The following is a 24,689-nucleotide window of genomic DNA, read 5'->3' as shown; positions in this document are numbered from 1 at the left end:
GCAGCAGTCAGCCGAGGTTACTGCCCCACTAATCAGTGCATAGCCCACCCAGCCCTGCACACCCCTGAGGACTGAGGCTAAGGCTGTGTGCCCACGTAGCGTTTTTCAAGCGTATATGCTGTGGAATTTCCGCAGCGTAAACGCTTGAAAAACGCATGTATATCCGCACCCCATGGTCCCCAATGGCATTCCGCAATGTCAATGCCCATGCTGCGGATTTTTCCGCAGCGTATATGCTGCGGTCAAAAATCCGCAGCATGTTCATTAATTTTGCGGAAGCACAGCGGAATCAATGTGCGGATGGTACCCAAGTCTGGATGAGAGGAGACTCTCATCCAGACCTGGGTACCAAAGAACCTGTAAAAAAAAAAAGAAAAAATAAAGTTTATACTTATCTTCTGATGTTTTCCCTCCGTCGCGCTGTTGTCTGAAGGACCTGCCACGTCATTGAGTCATGTGACCCACCACATGACTCAATGACGTCACCGCAGGTCCTGCACACAACAGCGTGAGCCGCTCAAGCCTCCGGACGGGGCAGAGAATGCATCAGAAGGTGAGTATAAAGTTTATTTTTTTATTTTTTACCATTCTGAACAAGTTGTCAAGCACTTTTCCAAGTGATGCTTGGAGAAGTGCTTGATAACCCGCATGCGGAAATGCATGCAAAGACGCCTCACAAACGCTTCTACCTGGCGGGAAAACCGCATGTAATATCCGCATGCGATTTTCCCGCCAGGGAGTAGCGTAAAAAATATGCTTCAGGTCCGCAACGTGGGCACATAGCCTAAGGCTATGTGCCCACGTAGCAGATTTGATGCAGAGCGTTTTTGCCTCTCTCTGGCAGAAAAAAACGCATGCAGATTTACATGCATTTTTTCTGCCAGAGAGAAGCGTTTTTCCAGCGTTTTTACATGCGTTTTCGCATGCGTTTTTTCAAGCAGTTTTCCAAGCGATTTTGAGCATCAATTGGAAAAGTGCTTGACAAGTTGGTCAAACAATATAAATCCATGCAACCGGCATGGATTTATAATGTGTGAACAACTGATGCTTTAAATGCAGCATCTATAGTAAAAAAAAGAGAATTAAAACGTTAAAAATAAAAAAAAAACCTGTATACTCACCTCTCCGGTCTCCTCCCGGCGGCATCTGACGCGCCCCTGGGCCTGTGTCGCGCTGCGTTGCGCACGCGGGAGCTTACCCGGAGCCGGATCTGTTTAGGGTTGTAGTCTCGTGGCGGTGACCCGGTCCGTGCCCAGGGAGTCAAACTGGACGGCAGTCTGTTAGCGGTAGAAAATGGTTGATGACTACGCCACCCGTTGAATGCAGCCAGGGGGCTGCTGCTGCAGGGCAGACCGCTGAGGCCGGTGGAAGGATGGTGCAGCGTGATAGTATAACCCCCAACGGGAGGGGTATGGCCTCAGGGCAGCCGACGTGGATGATGGGGGTAGCAGGAACCACTCAGAGACGGTATGGTAGCGTTCAGGGTCTTTACTGGTAACAACGATAGACCCTCCCGGAGTACTTGCTAGCGAACGGGGCCTGGTCAGTCCTTGAGCAGATGGGATCTCCCCTGGCCAGGCGTAGTTGTAGGCCTCCCAAGCTGACTGTACTCTTCTGGCTACCTTGCTAGAAGCTGATGTAAGTAGCCCACGTCCCTGAGTGTACCGTGTGGTGCTCACCCGTATGGCCGGTGACTCGGGGCCTTCTAATGGCTTCCGCTCCACGATGGCGGTGCTGGTCCCACGCGTGCGACCGGGCCTTCGGGCTTCTGGGCCAGGGGACCTGAAATCCCCTGCCTGACGGATTCTGCTGCTGGGTAGAAGTTAGTCCCCACAGCCTCGGACTCCGGGTCCGGTAAAGAATCTTCCTAGTCAGGGCGAGCTCTTTAGCTGCCAGCCCCTGACTCCTTGTGACTCTGCTGCTTCCTATGCTGCTCTTGTCTCTACTCTTCCTGGACTCACTAACCCTGCCTCAGCCCCGGGTTTATACAGGGGAAGTTCTTCCCCTCCCAAGGCTGGGCAGGAGGTGTGGCATGCACAGGATCCCTGACCAAAGGACCTCCCACCTGCTCTCAGACGTAATATCTCTATCACTGTGACAACCAGACCCCTGGGGTGTCACACTCCCCCCTAGTGAAATTTAGTACTCCGGGACTAAACACTTTTTAGAAAAATATAACAAGGTATATCAAAGAACAATAAAATACAATAAGGAAACACAATAAGATGGTCACGGATGTCCGCAACCGGGTGCAGTCTTTGAAGAAAAGCAAAGGTGTCCATTTCACCAACACAGGGAGACGTAACCAGGTAGGGGTCTGTCCTACCCCGAGTCCTTAACAGTCTCTAGTCCATCCTGGGTTACGCTCCAACTATATACAAAGGATTCCCGGTAAATCCACCGAAGACTCCTAAAAACAACTAGAAACACAAAATTACACACAAGCAACAATAAACAGGTAAACATTGTAAAGCAACTTAAATATTTAGATCCTCCAACGTGCGGGTAACTGGCCTCTAGTGGCCCTAGTGGACCTACGGAGCTGACTGTCTGGCCCTGAACTACAGGGTGTAGGAGCTGTCAAGGGTAAACTGGGCAGCTGTCTACCGGCTCTTTGTCTCACTAGGGGTACGGCAGGCTCACTATAAGCAGAGGGTGGATTCTCCTGTTCCGCTTGGGTGGAGTCTTCTGCCTCCTGGACCGGCTGCTCTTCCAGCTCTACCCGTTGCTCCGTAGGTTCTTGGGATGATGGTTGGAGGAAGGTGAGTACGGGTACCACAACTGCACCATTGACTTGAGTCCAAGACCGAGGGAAGTCCCCGAGCACGGTACTAACCATATCTTCCCTTTCTTCCACGGGTCGATGGTCTTCCTGTTCCTCCTCAGGGTTCCTCAGTTGTTCGGGGCACTTCTTCAGGTGGTCCCGGGATACAATGGCTGTGGTTTCCCCTCCGTCTTTACTGATGGTACAGACCTTCGGGTTCTCGTGGCTTGAGGGCAGTACGGTGTACGGGTCCTTCTCCCACTGGTCGTCCAACTTGTGGAGCCGTCTCTTCCTCTTCAAGACCTGCTCTCCGGGTACCAGGGGAACAGCGGGAGCATACTGGTTGTAAGTCTTCTCTTGTCTTTCCCTAGCCTGACAGAGACTTCGCTCCACGCTCTCCTGTACTTTCCGGTACTGCTGCTGCCTCTCTGTGTCCCAGTCTGTTTCTGGTGAAGTGTCCTCGGGCGTCAGGACTCCCATTTCCAGGTCAACAGGTAACTTACCAGGTCTTGCCCTCATTAGGTAAGCCGGGGTACAGTTGGTGGAACCTACCGGGATGTGGTTGTATAGGTCCACCAGATCGGGCAACTTCTCGGGCCACAGACTGCGTTCTTCCAGGGGCAACGTTTTTAGAAGATCCATTACCACCTGGTTCATTTTCTCACAAAGTCCATTAGTTTGCGGATGGTAGGGTGTCGTCCTTATCTTCCGGCAGCCATACAGATTGCAGAATTCCTGGAAGACCTCCGCTTCAAAGGCAGGTCCCTGGTCCGTCAGCACTTGGTCCGGGTACCCGTGTGGACGGCAAAAGTGCTGCTGGAAGGCTCTAGCTGCTGTTCGAGCCGTTAAGTCCTTGACGGGGACGACAACCAGAAACCGGGAGTAATGATCCACGATGGTTAACGCGTAGACGTAGCCACTTCTGCTGGGGGTCAGTTTTACATGATCCAAGGCTACCAGTTCCAACGGTTGCCGGGTGACGATGGACTGCAGGGGAGTCTTCTGGCTGGCCCGGTCCTTCCTTCTCAGATTGCACGGGCCACAGTCTCTGCACCACTTCTCGATGGTTCCCCTCATGCCTACCCAGTGGAACCGCTCGCGCAGCAGGAACTCCAGCTTTTTCCACCCGAAGTGTCCAGCTCCGTCGTGGTATGCCGGTGGGAATACTGGATAGTCCCATGACGGTGGAACGCAGGGAGTTCAACTTCTTCCAGTCCCTCCGGATCTTCTCCTCCGTCCGGCAGGTTGGGCATCCTGGACAGGGCGTCCGCGTTGGTATTGGAGCGCCCTGCCCGGTATTTAATTGTGAACTCGTAGTTGGACAGACGGGCCATCCACCTCTGCTCCAGGGCACCGAGTCTTGCCGTGTCCAGGTGTGTCAGCGGGTTGTTATCCGTGTATACGGTGAACCGGGAAGAAGCGAGGTAATGCTTAAAGCGCTCGGTGACTGCCCATACCACGGCCAGGAACTCTAGCTTAAATGAGCTATAATTCTCGGGATTCCTTTCGGTGGGTCGCAGTTTTCGGCTGGCATAGGCGATTACTCGCTCTTTCCCCTGCTGAATCTGGGACAGTACGGCTCCTAGCCCGACGTTACTGGCGTCGGTGTAGAGGATGAAGGGCTGGCTATAGTCCGGATACGCCAAGATTTCATCCCCCGTGAGGGCCATCTTCAGCTGGCGGAAGGACTCTTCCTCTAGCTCTTCCCATTTGAAGGGCGGCTTCTGGTTCTTGGCCTTCCGGGACTGGCCTATCAGGAGGTCCTGCATAGGCGCCGCCTTTTTGGTGAAACCGGGAATAAACCTTCGGTAGTAGCCTACCAACCCTAGGAACTGCCGCACTTCTTTTACGCTGGAAGGGCTTGGCCATCCTTTGATTGCGGTGATCTTATCGGGGTCGGGAGCCACTCCGTCAGCGCTCACCACGTGTCCCAGGTATTGCACCTTTGGTTTCAGGAGGTGACACTTGGAGGGTTTCACCTTTAGGCCGTAACTCGCCAGAGCTTCGAACACCTCCGCCAGGTGTTTCAGGTGGTCCTCATACGTTTTGGAGTATACGATGACATCGTCCAGGTACAACAGGACCGTCTCGAAGTTTCTGTGGCCCAGACAGCACTCCATTAATCGTTGGAAGGTTCCTGGGGCGTTGCAGAGTCCGAACGGCATGCAGGTGAACTCGCTAAGTCCCATCGGGGTGGTGAATGCGGTCTTCTCCCGGTCCGCCTCTGCTACAGGAACCTGCCAGTACCCGCTAGTGAGATCCAAGGTAGAGAAGAAGTTAGCAGATCTTAAAGCAGCCAATGACTCCTCTATCCTTGGTAAGGGGTACGCATCCTTGTGTGTGATACGGTTGATTTTCCGGTAATCTACACACATCCTCATGGTGTTGTCTTTCTTTTTGACTAAAACTAGTGGGGCTGCCCAGGGGCTACAGCTATCCCGGATTACCCCAGCCTCCTTCATGTCTCTAAGCATCCCCTTGGCGTGTTGGTAATGTGCAGGGGGTACGGGTCGATACCTCTCTTTTATGGGAGGATGATCTCCCGTGGGGATGCGGTGTTCTACCCCCTTGACTCGCCCGAAGTCTAACGGGTGTTTACTAAACACTCTCTCATACTCTTGAACCACCCGATAGACTCCTTGTTTCTGGTGTGAGGGAGTGGAGTCAGTACCCAGATGTAGTTGCTGACACCAGTCCTCCATGTCTTTCTTAGAGCCGTTACCTTCCTCCGGGTGAGATGGAGGCAAGGGTTCCACAGATTGTATAGAATTTTGATTAGTGGTATATAATTTGGCTAGCGTGGCATACCGGGGCAGGTACACTTCCCTCTCCCCGATATTTATTATGCGAACGGGCACCCTCCCATGGCGTACATTGACCACCCCCCGTGCTGTCAAAATGGTGGGCCTACTGTCTGAGTAAACTGGTTCTACCATTGCCTGGTAATCTCTACCTCTCAGACCAATAGCTGCCCGGCACCAAATCATCATTTCACTTTTTGGGGGCATGGCAATAGGAAAAGGGTCACACATTCTTACGCTACCAATCTCACCGCCGGAGAGTTCCACTTGTTGCCGTTGCATCAGTGCCCGGATCTCTTTCTGGAGCACCCGCTGCTCGCCGGAGCTGGCATTCTTGGCAACCTGCTGTAAAAGGAAAATCACCTCTGCAAGACAATTTTCAATTACATTAGTTCCTAGAGTTATTTTTGGGTGACTCTCATGTTTGTCAATATCTACAATGATCAGTCCCTGTGCGGCCAGTTCGACTCTACCAATTTTGATGGTCACCTCTTTAAATCCGATCTGTGGCACGGGCTGACCATTGCTGGCGATGATACTCAAGTCGTCGTCAGGGTAGCGGGTAATATCCGAGTCATTCCAGTACTGCTTGAAGAGCACGTACGGGATGGTGGTGACCTGTGACCCGGTATCCAGTAGGGCACTCATGGGAATGCCATCCAGTACCACAGGCAAGACTGGACGTCCTCCCACATATCTGTCGCGCCAGTTCGATGGGCCTGGTGATCTTTTTCCTGGGGGTTGGCCCTCTACCCCAGGTTGTGCCCGTTTAAAGAACAGTACCTTTCCATATGTCCGGGTTGATTGCAGCGGCGGCAGATGGGTCGTCCGTCCTCGCTGTATCGGTCACTGGGTCTTCCTCTGGCCGGTGGGGTCCTCCTTGGTCGACGCCACGGGATGTCCTCCGGTCCGGATGCCAGCTGGATCTTCCCTGGAGTGGAAACCTGTAAAGACTGCACAGTTCGGGTTAGCGCAGCAACGCTTTTAGCTAGCTCTTGGACCTGATGGTGTAGGTCTGGAGCCGGGTCATTGTCCAAAGCCTGCGCATCAGCTCCCACAGGCCCTGCTGACAAGGGCGCCGCCTCCTGGTAGTAAGTGGTAGTGGGGCGTCTGTGGGTCACAACGCCACCTGGTGCCGGTTCTCGGAGCACCCGGATGGCTCTGTCCTTGAACTGTGCAAATTCTAGATGAGGGTCCTGTAAGGCCATTGCCCGCAACTGGGTGCGGTGGGCATTGCAATATAAACCCTCTATAAATTGTTCGGTCAACAGCCTGTCCTCGTTTCCCACTCCATTAGGGTCGGTCTGCTTAATGGCCCTCAGGGACTCTTGTAGGTTGAGTGCATAGTCCCTTATACTCTCATGCGCTCGCTGCTTGCACCCGTAGAATCTAAGTTTAATCTCGGCTGAGGTGCGGGTATCAAAGGTGTCCTTCAGCCGGGTTAGTATCCCTGCGACAGTCTTCCTCCCAGGTGGCCAGGATTTTACTTCCCTTTTGGCTGCCCCAGTTAGTTGGGCCACCAGGATGCTCACTTTTTGCTCTTCTGTGAGGGGGTACACCTGGAAGAGGCTATCCAGCTTTTCTCTAAAGTCATGCAGGGTATGTGACTCCCCTGAGTACTGGGGTAGCCAAGCTGCTCCCGGGATATAGGGCATGGTGAAGGGCATAACTGCAACAGCGGTAGCGCTGGCGGGGGTTGAGGCAGTGGAGCTCTCCTCCGTATCCGACATCTTCCTCCCCCCTAGTGGACCGTGGCCTACCTTGCGATGATCCTGTTCCGTAGGCCGCGGCTCCGCAGTGGATCGTCAGGGTTGAGGACCTTCCGTCGCGCTCCTGTGACGTCGGCGTCTGCTGGGCTCCTTCCAGGACCTTACGCAACGTCCGGACGTGAGGCGGGGCTTCAGTTCTCGCGCGCTTTCGGAGTCCACGCCCCTCTTCTTCCCGCGCGGCGTCCTCAAGATGGCGTCCAATGGCGGGAAAACTCCACGGATGGCGGGAAGAAGGCTGAAGATGGCGCCGGATGGCGGGAAACTTCACCGATGGCGGGAAGAAGGCTGAAGATGGCGCCGGATGGCGGGAATCTTCACCGATGGCGGGAATCTTCACCACTGGTAAGTTTGAACAGTCTTTGCTTTTCAGGCACGCAGTACCCGGTGGTTGCGGGCACGTGATCCTGCCGACTACGCCAAAGTTGACGCGCCCCTGGGCCTGTGTCGCGCTGCGTTGCGCACGCGGGAGCTTACCCGGAGCCGGATCTGTTTAGGGTTGTAGTCTCGTGGCGGTGACCCGGTCCGTGCCCAGGGAGTCAAACTGGACGGCAGTCTGTTAGCGGTAGAAAATGGTTGATGACTACGCCACCCGTTGAATGCAGCCAGGGGGCTGCTGCTGCAGGGCAGACCGCTGAGGCCGGTGGAAGGATGGTGCAGCGTGATAGTATAACCCCCAACGGGAGGGGTATGGCCTCAGGGCAGCCGACGTGGATGATGGGGGTAGCAGGAACCACTCAGAGACGGTATGGTAGCGTTCAGGGTCTTTACTGGTAACAACGATAGACCCTCCCGGAGTACTTGCTAGCGAACGGGGCCTGGTCAGTCCTTGAGCAGATGGGATCTCCCCTGGCCAGGCGTAGTTGTAGGCCTCCCAAGCTGACTGTACTCTTCTGGCTACCTTGCTAGAAGCTGATGTAAGTAGCCCACGTCCCTGAGTGTACCGTGTGGTGCTCACCCGTATGGCCGGTGACTCGGGGCCTTCTAATGGCTTCCGCTCCACGATGGCGGTGCTGGTCCCACGCGTGCGACCGGGCCTTCGGGCTTCTGGGCCAGGGGACCTGAAATCCCCTGCCTGACGGATTCTGCTGCTGGGTAGAAGTTAGTCCCCACAGCCTCGGACTCCGGGTCCGGTAAAGAATCTTCCTAGTCAGGGCGAGCTCTTTAGCTGCCAGCCCCTGACTCCTTGTGACTCTGCTGCTTCCTATGCTGCTCTTGTCTCTACTCTTCCTGGACTCACTAACCCTGCCTCAGCCCCGGGTTTATACAGGGGAAGTTCTTCCCCTCCCAAGGCTGGGCAGGAGGTGTGGCATGCACAGGATCCCTGACCAAAGGACCTCCCACCTGCTCTCAGACGTAATATCTCTATCACTGTGACAACCAGACCCCTGGGGTGTCACACATCCACTCTCCTCGGCGTCCCGCGGTGTACTGTCAGGACCTGCGGTGACGTCATTTAGTCAGCTGATGGTCACGCGACCATCACCTGTCCGCCGATGTCAGCGGTCGCGTGACCATCAGGTGACTAAATGACGTCACCGCAGGTCCTGACAGTACACGGCGGGACGCCAAGCAGAGAGGACGTGGCCGGGAGCAGACCGGGGGTCGCCGGAGAGGTGAATATACAGGTTTTGTTTATTTTGAACTTTATTATTTCTTTTTTCACCGCATGGTAGCCGGGATGAAGAGGAGTTGTAGTCTCCTCTTCATCCCGGGTACCACACGCACCGTGATTACGCTGAAAATTCACGGCCATTGAATTTAATTGAAACGCAGCAAATCCACATATACCTGCGGGTTTGCTGCGTTTCAATGTTCCTCAATGGCTGCGAATTTGCAGCATAATCGCGGTAGAAATGGTCATGCTGCGTTTTGCAACGCAATGCGAATTCGGCGCACAAATTAGCGCATCATGTGCACATCCGAATTCACATTGCTTTGCATGGCAGACTGTTTTACAAGCGTTTTCACAGTCATAAACACGCCGCAAAAACGCTACAAAAACGCTACGTGGGCACTTAACCTAACTCTTGAACAGATTTGTGCAGAACACTGTAAGTGACATATAGTGTAATAAATGTGATTGCTACTGCAGGAGAAGGAGGACACAGACTGCCAAATCCTGGGGAAAACAAGAGCTCCACACAATTCTGCTCAATCTGTCACATCATTACGAAAACTTGTCCATGCACAGACATTCTTGATGTTGGCTCCCTGTGTGTCTGAGTCTCAGAGCAGCAGGCACAATGACATCCCTAGATTGTGCCCTCTGCATGGAGCTTAAGTCCATATGTAGCACAGACTGGATAATTTGGGAACGGTGAGAGGTGAATAGTTATATGTTTTTTTATTTTATTAGTACTTGAAGTTGGCTGTGGGATCATCATCTTAATGTGGGAGGGGTCACTATGGTATTATCATACTGTGTGTACTCTACCTGGGCCATGAAGGGGGTATTGTAGTGGGTGAGCGCATTCAAGCAGCACTCCCTTCAAAATTGTATCCTCTTAATATCTTGCAGTCATTATATTATATAGCACTGTGCACTTACAATTGCTCATTTTGCCTTTCTACCCAGCTAATTCTTCTATTTTCTCTGCTCTATGTAGAAACAGGGAGTCTCTTGTTCCTGTATTTATCATCCTCCTCTTCAGCTCCTGACAGGGACTTTTGCAGTGACTCATGACTCATGCAGGGAAAATTGACCTCCTGTTTCTACATGTAGCTTAGAAAGATTCAGCTAGTCAGTTTTTAATCATGTGATGTCATAGACCTAATGGAAAATAGAAGAATTAACTGGGTAAAAGGGCAAAATGAGCAATTGTAAGTGCACAGTATATAATATGATCACTGCAATATATTAAGGGGATAAAAACTTTGATGGGAGGAGAGCTTCTTTAAAGGACTTCAATAGGGGCAAAATTACAGTGTAAGTGCTGCAATACGTGTCGCTCTCCCCATCTTTAAAAGTTGGAAAGTCTCTTCTGCGACTGCGCTTTTGGCCGTGACCCCACCTACTCTGATGAATATTTATTTGAGAGAGTGGAAGGAGACCCTAATATGACTTTTACTATGGGGCATCATGATTTCTATGTACATCCATGGCAGAGTGTATATGTATTTTGTATAAGGGAGGGGAGTATTACACTAATGTGTAATGTATGATATATAGACTTCTTATTTCCAGTGTATAGAGTGCTTTGTGACTTCTAAGATGCTTATAATTTACAATAGGCGGCCGTACATACGTATATAATCCATATAGTTGACATAAACCTCAAGATAAAAAATGTACTTGCTTTTTTCTGGGTTCGCTCATGTTCTGATATCTCTTGCTCCAGCAGGGCAGTTAGTTTAGCAATTTGTTCCTGTAAATCTTCCACAATATTTCCTCTGCAAATGCAAATCAAAAATGAGATCTGCAGCTTTCAGCTCGGACTATCTACTTTACTACTTTAACATTCAGCAGTATTTTGGCTATTTGGTAGTGATATATCACACTTGGCCACAGGTGCCATAAACGAATAGAACTTGCTCTTAATGGCACGCTAAATAGGTGCTGTTTGTAGTGTTCAATAGCATGGACTCAATTACATTATTATGAGCAAATTATAGACTCTCTTTATTGAAGGGGTTTGGCAGCATTATTGTAATAACGCTTTATTCTTATATAATAGAACATTTATACAGCTTTCCAAAATAACAAAAGAGCTGCAAGTGCAAAGTCCCACCACGAAGCACTTGCAGCCCATTTGTATAAGATTTTAACGCCAAAACTAATTTTTAAAATCAAGGTATTCATTTGAAGGGAATCTGTTACCATGTTTTGCCACCTAATCTGAGAGCAACATTATTGTAGAGACAGAGACCCTGATTACAGTGATGTGTCACTTACTGGGGTACTTGCTGTAGTTTTCATAAAATCAATGTTTTATCAGCAGGAGATATCACTAGAGGACTAATAATCCTACTGCCATATTCATATTCATGAGCTTTGTATAACCCCACCTCTATCACTGATTGTAAGTTTTCTGCCCATGCACATTGTACAGAGAAACCTGCCAATCAGTGGTGTGGGCGGGGTTATACAGAGCTCAGCATTCAGAGAACTGCTAGATCTGTAGCAGATAAAACCATGATTTTATAAAACTGCAGCAAGCAGCCCATTAAGTAACACATTGCTGGCATCAGGGTCTCTGGCTCTACATTGTGCTGCTTAGATGGAATAGCAAACTCCTGGAGACAGATTACCTTTAATTATCCTTAAAGCACATGTACATACATGTCAATAATTTGAATGATAAAATCCTCATGACAGGTTTAAATACTAATTTAATACTTAAAATACTAATAGCGCCTTGATTTTTTCCACAGACTAGCAATAAATGTGACTTTCCCCATGTACGGTATGTACACAAATGTTTTATGTTTATTCTATAGAAAAAATAAAAGTTTACAGCCATTCAATACCACAAAGATAAGACTACTCCAGTGCTGCATTACACACATTTTTGTTCTCTCAAAATATTTGCTTGTTCTATTGAATCCTGCAAAGTTTATTAAAACATTGAAGAAGTTGGCACAACTGCACAGATTCACTTTTATATAAACTTTTTTACCTTCCCTTGACTGATTTCTCTCTCTTATTTGGCTTCTGCACATTTTCTTGTTCGGTATATCTGTGGAAGGTACAATTAGCAGTTAAATCATACAGAAGAATACCTACATATATTGAGAACTTACATAGATGTCTCAGATAGCACAAAGAGGAAGTCTGCTGGTCCCAAAGCTATACCGTAGATTTCCATGCAATATAACATTTAATTTACATATTTACACTAGCAAAAATATATATTTTTAAAGAGATAGTTCCTACAGGGGCATATATAAAATTTTACATATATATTACACATATATATATTATATATACACATATATATATATATACATACACACACATTCACACATATATATATATATATATATATATATATATATATATACACACACACACATATATATATATATATATATATATATATATATACACACACACACATATATATATATATATATATATACACACACACACATATATATATATATATATATACACACACACACACATATATATATATATATATATATATATATATATATATATATATATATATATATATATATATATATATATACACACACACACATATATATACACTGCTCAAAAAAATAAAGGGAACACTTAAACAACAAGAATATAACTCCAAGTAAATCAAACTGTCCACTTACGAAGCAACACTGATTGACAATCAATTTCACATGCTGTTGTGCAAATGGAATAGACAATAGATGGAAATTATTGGCAATTATCAAGACACCCTCAATAAAGGAGTGGTTCTGCAGGTGGGAACCACAGACCACATCTCAGTACCAATGCTTTCTGGCTGATGTTTTGGTCACTTTTGAATGTTGGTTGTGCTTTCACACTTGTGGTAGCATGAGAAGGACTCTACAACCCACAGAAGTTGCTCCGGTAGTACAGCTCATCCAGGATGGCACATCAATGCGAGCTGTGTCAAGAAGGTTTGCTGTGTCTGTCAGCGTAGTGTCCAGAGACTGGAGGTGCTACCAGGAGACAGGCCAGTACACCAGGAGACGTGCAGGGGGCCGTAGGAGGGCAACAACCCAGCAGCAGGACCGCTACCTCCGCCTTTGTTCAAGGAGGAACACTGCGAGAGCCCTGTAAAATGACCTCCAGCAGGCCACAAATGTGCATGTGTCTTCACAAACGGTTAGAAACCGACTCCATGAGGGTGGTATGAGGGCCCGACGTCCACAGATGGGGGTTGTGCTCACAGCCCAACACCTGGCAGGATGCTTGGCATTTGCCACAGAACACCAGGATTGGCAAAGTCGCCATTGGCGCCCTGTGCTCTTCACAGATGAAAGCAGGTTCACACTGAGCACATGTGACAGACGTGACAGAGTCTGGAGATGCTGCGGAGAGCGATCTGCTGCCTGCAACATCCTTCAGCATGACCGGTTTGGCAGTGGGTAAGTAATGGTGTGGGGTGGCACTTCTTTGGAGGGCCGCACAGCCCTCCATGTGCTCGCCAGAGGTAGCCTGACTGCCATTAGGTAGGTTGGTGGATGGAGCGAGACATGATGTCCCAGATGTGCTCAATCGGATTCAGGTCTGGGGAAAAGATGGGCCAGTCCATAGCTTCAATGCCTTCATTTTGCAGGAACTGCTGACACACTCCAGCCACATGAGGTCTGGCATTGTCCTGCATTAGGAGGAACCCAGGGCCAGCCACACCAGCATATGATGTCACAAGGGGTCTGAGGATCTCATCTCGGTACCTAATGGCAGTCAGGGTACCTCTGGCGAGCACATGGAGGGCTGTGCGGCCATCCAAAGAAGTGCCACCCCACACCATTACTGACCCACTGCCAAACCGGTCATGCTGAAGGATGTTGCAGGCAGCAGATCGCTCTCCACGGCGTCTCCAGACTCTGTCACGTCTGTCACATGTGCTCAGTGTGAACCTGCTTTCATCTGTGAAGAGCACAGGGCGCCAGTGGCGACTTTGCCAATCCAGGTGTTCTGTGGCAAATGCCAAGCATTCACCACGGTGTTGGGCTGTGAGCACAACCCCCATCTGTGGACGTCGGGCCCTCATACCACCCTCATGGAGTCGGTTTCTAACCATTTGTGCAGACACATGCACATTTGTGGACTGCTGGAGGTAATTTTGCAGAGCTCTGGCAGTGCTCCTCCTGTTCCTCCTTGCACAAAGGCGGAGGTAGCGGTCCTGCTGCTGGGTTGTTGCCCTCCTACGGCCCCCTCCATGTCTCCTGGTGTACTGGCCTGTCTCCTGGTAGCGCCTCCAGCCTCTGGACACTACGCTAACAGACACAGCAAACCTTCTTGCCACAGCTCGCATTGATGTGCCATCCTGGATGAGCTGCACTATCTGAGCAACTTCTGTGGGTTGTAGAGTCCGTCTCATGCTACCACGAGTGTGAAAGCACAACCAACATTCAAAAGTGACCAAAACATCAGCCAGAAAGCATTGGTACTGAGATGTGGTCTGTGGTCCCCACCTGCAGAACCACTCCTTTATTGAGGGTGTCTTGATAATTGCCAATAATTTCCATCTATTGTCTATTCCATTTGCACAACAGCATGTGAAATTGAATGTCAATCAGTGTTGCTTCGTAAGTGGACAGTTTGATTTACTTGGAGTTATATTCTGTTGTTTAAGTGTTCCCTTTATTTTTTTAGCAGTGTGTGTGTATATATATATATATATATATATATATATATATATATATATATAAATACACACACACACATATACACAGTGGGTAAGAAAAGTATTTAGTCAGCCACCAATTGTGCAAGTTCTTCCACTTAAAAAGATGAGAGAGGCCTGTAATTGACATTATAGGTAGACCTCAACCTTAAGAGATAAAATGAGAAAACAAGTCCTGAAAATCATATTGTCTGATTTGGAAAGAAATTTTTTAAAAATTTTGGTGGAAAATAAGTATTTGGTCAATTACAAAAGTTCATCTCAGTACTTTGCTATATATCCTTTGTAGGTAATGACAGAGGTCAAACGTTTTCTGTAATTCGTCACAAGGTTGGCACACACTGTTGCTGGTATGTTGGCCCATTCCTCCATGCAGATCTCCTCTAGAGCAGTGATGCTTTGGGGCTGTCGCTGGGCAACACGGACTTTCAACTCCCTCCAAAGGTTTTCTATAGGGTTTAGATCTGGAGACTGGCTAGGCCACTCCAGGACCTTGAAATGCTTCTTATGAAGCCACTCCTTCATTGCCCTGGCGGTGTGCTTGGGATCATTGTCATGCTGAAAGACGCAGCCACGTTTCATCTTCAATGCCCTTGCTGATGGAAGGAGGTTTGCACTCAAAATCTCACGAAACATGGCCCCATTCATTCTTTCATGTACACGGATCGGTCGTCCTGGTCCCTTGGCAGAGAAACAACCCCAAAGCATGATGTTGCCACCCCCATGCTTCACAGAAGGTATGGTGTTCTTTGGATGCAACTCAGCATTCTTCCTCCTCCAAACACAATGAGTTGTGTTTCTACCAAACAGTTCTACTTTGCTTTCATCTGACCATATGACATTCTCCCAATACTCTTCTGGATCATCCAAATGCTCTCTAGGAAACTTCAGACGGGCCCGGACATGTAATGGCTTAAGCAGGGGGACACGTCTGGCCCTGCAGGATCTGAGTCCCTGGTGTGTTACTGATGGTAGCCTGTGTAATGTTGGTCCCAGCTCTCTGCAGGTCATTCACTAGGTCCCTCCGTGTGGTTCTGGGATTTTTGCTCACCGTTCTTGAGATCATTTTGACCCCACGGGGTGAGATCTTGTGTGGAGCCCCAGATCGAGGGATATTATCAGTGGTCTTGTATGTCTTCCATTTTCTAATTATTGCTCCCACAGTTGATTTCTTCACACCAAGCTGCTTGCCTATTGCAGATTCAGTCTTCCCAGCCTGGTGCAGGGCTACAATTTTGTTTCTAGTGCCCTTCGACAGCTCTTTGGTCTTCACCATAGTGGAGTTTGGAGTGTGACTGTTTGAGGTTGCGGACAGGTGTCTTTTATACTAATAACAAGTTCAAACAGGTGACAGTACTACAGGTAATGAGTGGAGGACAGAAGAGCCTCTTAAAGAAGAAGTTACAGGTCTGTGAGAGACAGAAATCTTGCTAGTTTGTAATTGACCAAATACTTATTTTCCACCAAAATTTGAAAAAAAATTATTTCCAAATCAGACCATGTGATTTTCAGGATTTGTTTTCTCGTTTTGTCTCTCATAGTTGAGGTCTACCTATGATGTCAATTACAGGCCTCTCTCATCTTTTTAAGAGGGAAAACTTGAACAATTGGTGGCTGACTAAATACTTTTTTTCCCCACTGTGTGTGTATGTGTGTATATGTGTGTGTATGTATATATATATATATATATATATATATATATATATATATATATATATATATATATATATATATATGTATATATATATATATATATACAGTACAGACCAAAAGTTTGGACACACCTTCTCATTTAAAGATTTTTTTTAATTTTCTTGACTATGAAAATTGTACATTCACACTGAAGGCATCAAAACTATGAATTAACACATGTGGAATTATATACTTAACAAAAAAGTGTGAAACAACTGAAAATATGTCTTATATTCTAGGTTCATCAAAGTAGCCACCTTTTGCTTTGATGACTGCTTTGCACACTCTTGGCATTCTCTTGATGAGCTTCAAGAGGTAGTCACCGGAAATGGTCTTCCAACAATCTTGAAGGAGTTCCCAGAGATGCTTAGCACTTGTTGGCACTTTTGCCTTCACTCTGCGGTCCAGCTCACCCCAAACCATCTCGATTGGATTCAGGTCTGGTGACTGTGGGGGCCAGGTCATCTGGCGTCGTAGCACCCCATCACTCTCCACCTTGGTCAAATAGCCCTTACACAGCCTGGAGGTGTGTTTGGGGTCATTGTCCTGTTGAAAAATAAATGATGGTCCAACTAAACGCAAACCGGATGGAATAGCATGCGCTGCAAGATGCTGTGGTAGCCATGCTGGTTCAGTATGCCTTCAATTTTGAATAAATCCCCAACAGTGTAACCAGCAAAGCACCCACACGCCATCACACCTCCTCCTCCATGCTTCACGGTGGGAACTAGGCATGTAGAGTCCATCCGTTCACCTTTTCTGTGTCGCACAAAGACACGGTGGTTGGAACCAATGATCTCAAATTTGGACTCATCAGACCAAAGCACAGATTTCCACTGGTCTAATGTCCATTCCTTGTGTTCTTTAGCCCAAACAAGTCTCTTTTGCTTGTAGCCTGTCCTTAGAGGTGGTTTCCTAGCAGCTATTTTACCATGAAGGCCTGCTGCACAAAGTCTCCTCTTAACAGTTGTTGAAGAGATGTGTCTACTGCTAGAACTCTGTGTGGCATTGACCTGGTCTCTAATCTGAGCTGCTGTTAACCTGCGATTTCTGAGGCTGGTGACTCGGATAAACTTATCCTCAGAAGCAGAGGTGACTCTTGGTCTTCCTTTCCTGGGGTGGTCCTCATGTGAGCCAGTTTCTTTGTAGCGCTTGATGGTTTTTGCAACTGCACTTGGGGACACTTTCAAAGTTTTCCCAATTTTTCGGACTGACTGACCTTCATTTCTTAAAGTAATGATGGCCACTCGTTTTTCATTACTTAGCTGCTTTTTTCTTGCCATAATACAAATTCTAACAGTCTATTCAGTAGGACTATCAGCTGTGTATCCACCAGACTTCTGCACAACACAACTGATGGTCCCAACCCCATTTATAAGGCAAAATATCCCACTTATTAAACCTAACAGGGCACACCTGTGAAGTGAAAACCATTTCCGGTGACTACCTCTTGAAGCTCATCCAGAGAATTCCAAGAGTGTGCAAAGCAGTCCTCAAAGCAAAAGGTGGCTACTTTGAAGAACCTAGAATATAAGACATATTTTCAGTTGTTTCACACTTTTTTGTTAAGTATTTAATTCCACATGTGTTAATTCATAGTTTTGATGCCTTCAGTGTGAATGTACAATTTTCAAAGTCATGAAAATACAGAAAAATCTTTAAATGAGAAGGTGTGTCCAAACTTTTGGTCTGTACTGTATATATATATATATATATATATATATATATATATATATATATATATTTTTTTTTTAGCAGAGTAGGTGGGGGTCATATTTCCAGACTTTTATAAGAAGGGATTGAGAACGCATTGCAGCACGTACACAGCAATTATGCCCCTATTAAAGCACCTTTGTGTTCTCACCCACGCCTCAAAATTTCGTTCATGGCCATTATAGAGTTTGATGCTCTCAAAAATGCCCCCATCACACAGAGCATAACACCTTCACACCTGTCAGTATGATGGCCCCCACTCAGCATGATGTTTTCACAGCCATGACAATACCAGACAGTATCCTTGTCCCCATAACCCCCCACACACAGTATGATGGCCCCTCAATCTGATGCTCCCACAATCCCTCAGTATGATGCACCCTACACAGTGTGATTGCCCCTCAGTAAGATGCTCCCACAGCCCTTTACTCAGTATGATGGCCCCCACAGCCAGTGCTACACCGAGTATGATGACCCACAATGCCAACCCCCCATGCAGTCTGATGGCCCTTAATGTTAGCCCCCTACTCAGTATGATGTCCCCCACTCAGCATAATGTTCCCACAGCCTACTTTCCACTCAGTATGATTTCTCCTCAGCCTACTCCCTACTCAGTATGATTTCCTCACAGCCTACTCCCCAATCAGCATGAGGGTCCCCACAGCCAGCTCCCCACTCAGATGATTGCCCCAAATGCCAGTCCCCCACTCAGTATGATAGCCCCCAATGCCAGCCCCCCACTCAGTATGATAGCCCCCAATGCCAGCCCCCCACTCAGTATGATGTCCAACACAGCCTCCCCACTTAGTATGATGTCATCCACAGCCCAACCCCCACTCAGTATGATGGCCACACATGCCCGCACTAAGTATTATGTCCCAACACCCCCTTACTCAGTAAGATATTGCCACAGCCCCCCGACTCAGAATGATGTCCCCCATAGCCCATCCACCACTCAATATGATTTCCTCCACAGCTACTGACATAAAAAAAATAAACAAAAACTACTCACCTTGCCCCGTTCCCCTGCGCAATGTTAGTACTGAGGCATCGCATTGCAGGCGCAATGTGGTGACGTCATCGTGCCTGCATTGCATAAAGTTTCAGACACACAGGCACAGGCTGAATGGTGGATTAGGGAGCCAAAGGCTCCCTTGGTACACCATTCTATTCAATGGTATGCACCTCCTGAGGATGTGGATGCCGCTAAAATCATGATGGTGGGCGGGGGGAGGGGCAGGTGACGAGCAGCGCCGAGCATCCCCTGGCTTATGGGTCCCATAGCGACGGCGTGGTCTACAGCGATGGGCGGTATTGCCCCTGAGATCATATATATCATTATATCATTGTACAGCATATTAGAATAAGGGCTCGTTCATACTTGAATATGATAATACAGATTCAATAGAGATTTGCAATTTTTTTTTTTTGCAGAATATATTCCATTTGTGTTATCATAATAGGTTTTTTTCAGTATTGTGCTCTGAGTTGTCCAGTTTTTATCCATATTTGTATTGTTTTTGCAAGAAGATTAACTATATTTGTTGTTTCTGTTGAAGATACACAGAAGATGGGAAAAGTAGAACAAATACACAAACATGAACTATTCAAACACAGAAAAGGTTTTGAAAATGAACACATTATTATTATAAAACGGTACCGACACCGTTTGTTTGTATCCCGCTGTGTGCTGAAAAAAATAAGGGCATGTAAAAAGCGTAAATGGTAATACAACCATTTAAATTTACTGTTAACGTTTTTTAAATTAAAAAAAAACAACAAATTATTACCTAAAGTGCTCACTGCGGAGTACATTGGGCACTTCAACATTAGGAAATATCCAGAAAACAGCAGTCGGGCGCGCCAGACAGAGAACAACTGCACAATTCTCCTATCCAGCGCTGTCATCAGTTTTGCAGGGTCAAAATCACCAACAGATTCCCTTTAAACTAAATTGAAAATATTTCTAATTTTTCCTACATTACCTGGACTTGGGTGGCAGCTCTGCATCTTCTGGTGTCTTGACACTTTTGAAAACCTGCTCTTCAAGTCTGACTTCAATATAGTCCTTGGAGCGCTTAAAACTATAACCCGGTGATATGACCTGGTACTTGTCAGTCTAAAAATGAAGGAGACCTGTGTAAGCTCAAGCAAAGTAATAATAATAATCTTTATATAGCGCCAACATATTCCACAGCGCTTTACAATTCAGAGGTTCATATACAACAGTCATAAGTAACATAGCTAAAGATAATACAATAATTAAAACAAAAATAATGAAGACCCTGCTCGTAAGAGCTTACAATCTACAATGAGGTGGGGTGACACAAAGGACAGGGGTTTATTTACAATGATGGTCCGGCCATCTTGAGGGGATGAGGGATAGATAAAGGCTGCATGAGCTTGCACCAGACAGTATTTGTAGTGCTTTTGGGTGTGGTGGAGTTGGGTGGAGACTTATGTTTGGAGAAATAATGAATGGGCTATAAATATATAAAAGGACTTTGATTAGGGAACGTGATAGGCCACCCTAAACAGGTGTGTTTTTAGGGAGCACCTAAAACTGTGTAAGTTGTGGTTCATCCTAATTTCTTGGGGTAGAGCATTCCAAAGAATAGGTGCAGCTTGGGAGAAGTCTTGGAGCCGGGAATGGGAGGTACGGATTAGTGTGGATGTTAGTCGAAAGTTGCTATCGGAGTGTAGAGGACGGGTAGGTCGATAAACAGAAATGAGGGAGGATATGTAGGGGGCGCCGCACTGTGGAGAGCTTTGTGGGTGAGAACAAGCAATTTAAATTGGATCCTATAATGCAGGGTTCCCCAACTCCAGTCCTCAAGGCCCACCAACAGGTCATGTTTTCAGGATTTCCTTAGTATTACACAGGTGATAATTCCATCACCTGTGCAATACTAAGGAAATCCTGAAAACATGACCTGTTGGTGGGCCTTGAGGACTGGAGTTGGGGAACCCTGCTATAATGTATGGGCAGAAAGTGCAATGACTGGCACAGAGTAGCGGAGTCAGAGCAACGGTTAGCTAAATAGATGACCCTGGCTGCTGCATTAAGGATAGACTGGAGAGGGGAAAGTCGAGTGAGGGGGGGGCCAATTTATAGAGAGTTACAGTAGTCAAGGCGGGAGTGGATCAGGGCAACAGTGAGGGTTTTTGTTGTTTCCAAGGTGAGAAAGGGGCGGATTCTAGAGATGTTCTTCAGGTGCAAGCGACAAGAGCGGGCAAGAGATTGTATATGGAAGGTGAAGGAAAGATTGGTGTCAAACACAACGCCCAGATAACACGCCTGCTGGCTCAGCGTTATTGTGGTGCCACACACTGAGAGGGAGAAGTCGGATTTAGGGAGGTGAGTAGACAGCAAGAGCAGAAAAAAATTAAGTTTTGGAATGGTTAAGTTTCAGATAGAGAGAGGACATGATGTTGGAAACTGCGGCCACACAGTCACTAATGTTCTGTAGTACAGTGGGGGTAAGGTCAGGGGATTAGGTGTATAGTTGTGTGTCATCAGCATAAAGATGGTACTGAAAACCAAATTTGCTGATGGTCTGTCCAATTGGGGCCGTGTAGAGAGAGAAGAGAAGAGGGCCAAGGACTGAACCCTGAGGAACCCCAATAGTGAGAGGAAGGGGGGAAGAAGTGGAGCCAGCGAATGATACACTGAAAGAGCGGTCAGATAGGTAGAAGGAGAACCAGGAGAGAGCAGTGTCCTTCATGCCGATTGAGTGGAGCATAGAGAGTAGTAAGAGAAAGTAAATTAAAGGTCACTTTCACATGGCAGTATTATGGCCAATGTTTAGTATCAAAACTACCAAAAAACTAATTTACTTATAACCCTTAGGGGGCCAAAACAGAATAACTAAAGAAAAAAAAACATTTAAAACTATGATTTTATTAATTATAATAAAACCACAACTGTAATTCATCACATTAGTACTGGCTATATTTCCACATTCACAATTCAATATTTGGTCAGTATTGTACATCAGTATATGTAAGCCAAAATCAGGAGTGGGACAATCAGAGGAAAAGTATAATAGAAACACGTCACCACTTCTGTATTTATCACCCACTCCTGGTTTTGGCTCACAAATGCTGAGGTAAAATACTGACCAAATACTGAACATTGCCTACAAATGATAAATCAACAATTATACAATAGGTATTAATTAGGGACGCAGCAGACAGATTGCAAAACTTTCACAATAACGGGAGGGGAGGGTAAATATGAAAAAATATTCTATGACCCTATGGTTCCCAAATGTGAGATCCTACCTAGCCGTAGAGGTTGGCACCCTAAATTGAACAATCGTAGCGCCCCCGCTCAACGAAGATTGAGCCGTAAACAGTCCCTAAAAATATCCCTATTAATAACACAGACCAGTATAAATAGGACACTGCCCAAACATCATAGGAAAATATAGTAACAGCCCCAATGGGGATAGTTATATACATTGATGATATAGCAGAAAAAATCTAATATACTGTAAAGCCTATAGAATAAGGATATGGAATTACCGATGAGCCATCACTAGTTTTCAAACTCCCGACACGTTTCCCCTCCAGTATAATGAGGTTCATCAAGGAAATAAATTTATTGACCCATTGATAGAGCTGGTTTGGATAGATGAGCAATTTCAAAACTTGGTAGAGACCGTGATGAGTTACAGGTCATATCAGTTACAGTGTTTAGTGTCAGTATCTGAATGCTGCAGCCAGAAATGAAAACTTTACTGTAGTGGAAAAGATTTGCACCTCTTCCATGTTTTGGATCCACTCTGGATTTTGGCTTATAGAGAGAAGTACAGAATAATATTGGGTGAAAGTGGTCAAAAAGATTTTTGAAAAACCCTGTAACATAGTTTCTCCTGTGGTTTTATAAGTTATAATTAGTGTTGGGCGAGTATGTTCTGTCCGAGTATTTATAGCTGCTCGGTGATATGGTTGAATTGCTCCCGTTTGATTGAATTTGCAACTGTTTGACAGTTTTATTACATGTGAGGAATGTGTAAGAAATAGACATTCCTCCCATGTAATAAAGCTGTCAAACAGTTGCAAATCATGCACACGGGAGCAATTCAACCATATCACCGAGCAGCTGTAACTACTCGGAGCTCGGCCCGAGCATACTCGCCGAAAGGGTTAATAGAACATACTCGCTCAACACTAGTTATAATCAGTCATTAATACGAGACTAATAGGAGCAGAATAGTGACAATTTGAAAACAATAAGCAATTTACTCATACAAGAATTGCATAATGCAGCAAGTACATTACCGTACAGCTTATAGTATTATATTGTCAGATTGCTTAATTGCGTATACAGTGTGTTACCATATAAACATAATTACATTTCTACATCCTTGGTTGGCCGTGGTCTGGGTACACATACATATAGTTATTATGTGAAATTCTGCACTGTTTGTACACAATAAACATAGAGAAACTTTATTGTGCTCCAATTATTCTGATTAATAAAATGGCTGAAAAACAGTATCATGTTTCCGTAGGTATGCAGTCAAGGGTAACACATGCCAGTCTGATTTCAGTTCTCGGGGATCCATTTCGGGTAACAAAAGCTATATAATGCCCTTTTCCTGTACATCTTTGATGATCCAAAATAGGTTTGGATCTTGGTATAAGTTAGAAAGAAACATTTCCTAATATTTCCAACTCCAGAGAATGTTGCCCCTTCCCAAGGTTCCAACTCTCTGCGGTTGAGATTGCTGAGGGGTGCGCAATTCAAAGTCTATTTGGCTAACGGAGATAACTGATTACATCATCTACTGCTTTGATGAGCCCCATAGACATATGAAGGAACGCCAAGGTACATGCTTGATTGTGGTTTCATTCAAGCTCCTCAAAATGAAGAAAAATAAGGAGCTAAAAGCCCCCACTCAAGTTATCAGTGAAGGTGCCATAGGTGGGACCACCAGTGATCAGACTAAGGTCAGTTTCACACATCTGACTTTCATGGTACAAGAAATAGACCAAGATGTCCAGAATGGCCGTAGGTCTCTTGATCCAAACTCAATAGCCTAATAGGCATAGAATCTATGCCATAGATGAAGCTGTTGAGTTTGGGTCAGGACACCTGCAGCCAGTCTGGACATTGTAGTCTGGACTCTGGCCATGAATGTCGGACATGTGATATCAGCCTTATCCTTTAGATTAGGGATAAGTGTCCATTGGGGATAAATGCCTTTAACGAGAAACACAGAAAAAAAAATACTTGTTTAGCTATGACACAATGCAAACATTTAAGACCAATGAGACAGACAATACATTAGAAAAAGAACATGTGTGAAATTAGATCCACTATTCATTGTCATGTAATCTGTTGAGCTCTAGAGATAAGATCCATGATCATACTATAATGCTGAGCAGAAGTAATCACACTAACTTCAGTGCATCCTCGACTTTTCGTTCTCGAGCCAGAAAGTCTTGGACAGGTCCATTTTCTATGCAAACAAACAATAAAAGAAAAAAAAATAACATAAAAACATATTAGGAGATGAATGTAGCAGAGGTAAAAAATTTATTGAACAGGGAGGAAAAAAAAAACTAAAAATGTTATAGTCTGTTCACATTGGCATCTTGGCTTCTGTATGTGACAAAAACTATA

General features: G+C 46.3%; 1 protein-coding gene across 3 annotated transcripts in view; it reads right to left on the bottom strand.

Annotated features, from left to right (window-relative positions):
• Positions 1–24,689, bottom strand: part of FLACC1 (flagellum associated containing coiled-coil domains 1) — an 87,834-nt gene that overhangs the window by 41,726 nt on the left and 21,419 nt on the right. For all 3 annotated transcript variants that reach the window (XM_073645612.1, XM_073645611.1, XM_073645613.1), the window contains 4 exons: positions 24,468–24,525; positions 20,041–20,174; positions 11,951–12,010; positions 10,631–10,724 (listed from right to left, as the gene is read on the bottom strand). In XM_073645612.1, coding sequence (XP_073501713.1) covers positions 10,631–10,724; positions 11,951–12,010; positions 20,041–20,174; positions 24,468–24,525 — 346 coding nt within the window. The remainder of the gene's footprint in view (positions 1–10,630; positions 10,725–11,950; positions 12,011–20,040; positions 20,175–24,467; positions 24,526–24,689) is intronic.

Source organism: Phyllobates terribilis, unplaced genomic scaffold (genome assembly GCF_046119375.1).
Source record: "Phyllobates terribilis strain yellow unplaced genomic scaffold, ASM4611937v1 Scaffold_9__5_contigs__length_417890890, whole genome shotgun sequence".
In the NCBI taxonomy this organism is placed as follows: domain Eukaryota; kingdom Metazoa; phylum Chordata; class Amphibia; order Anura; family Dendrobatidae; genus Phyllobates; species Phyllobates terribilis.
Note: the sequence above shows the minus strand (reverse complement) of the source record. Positions and strands in the feature narration are given on the sequence as shown.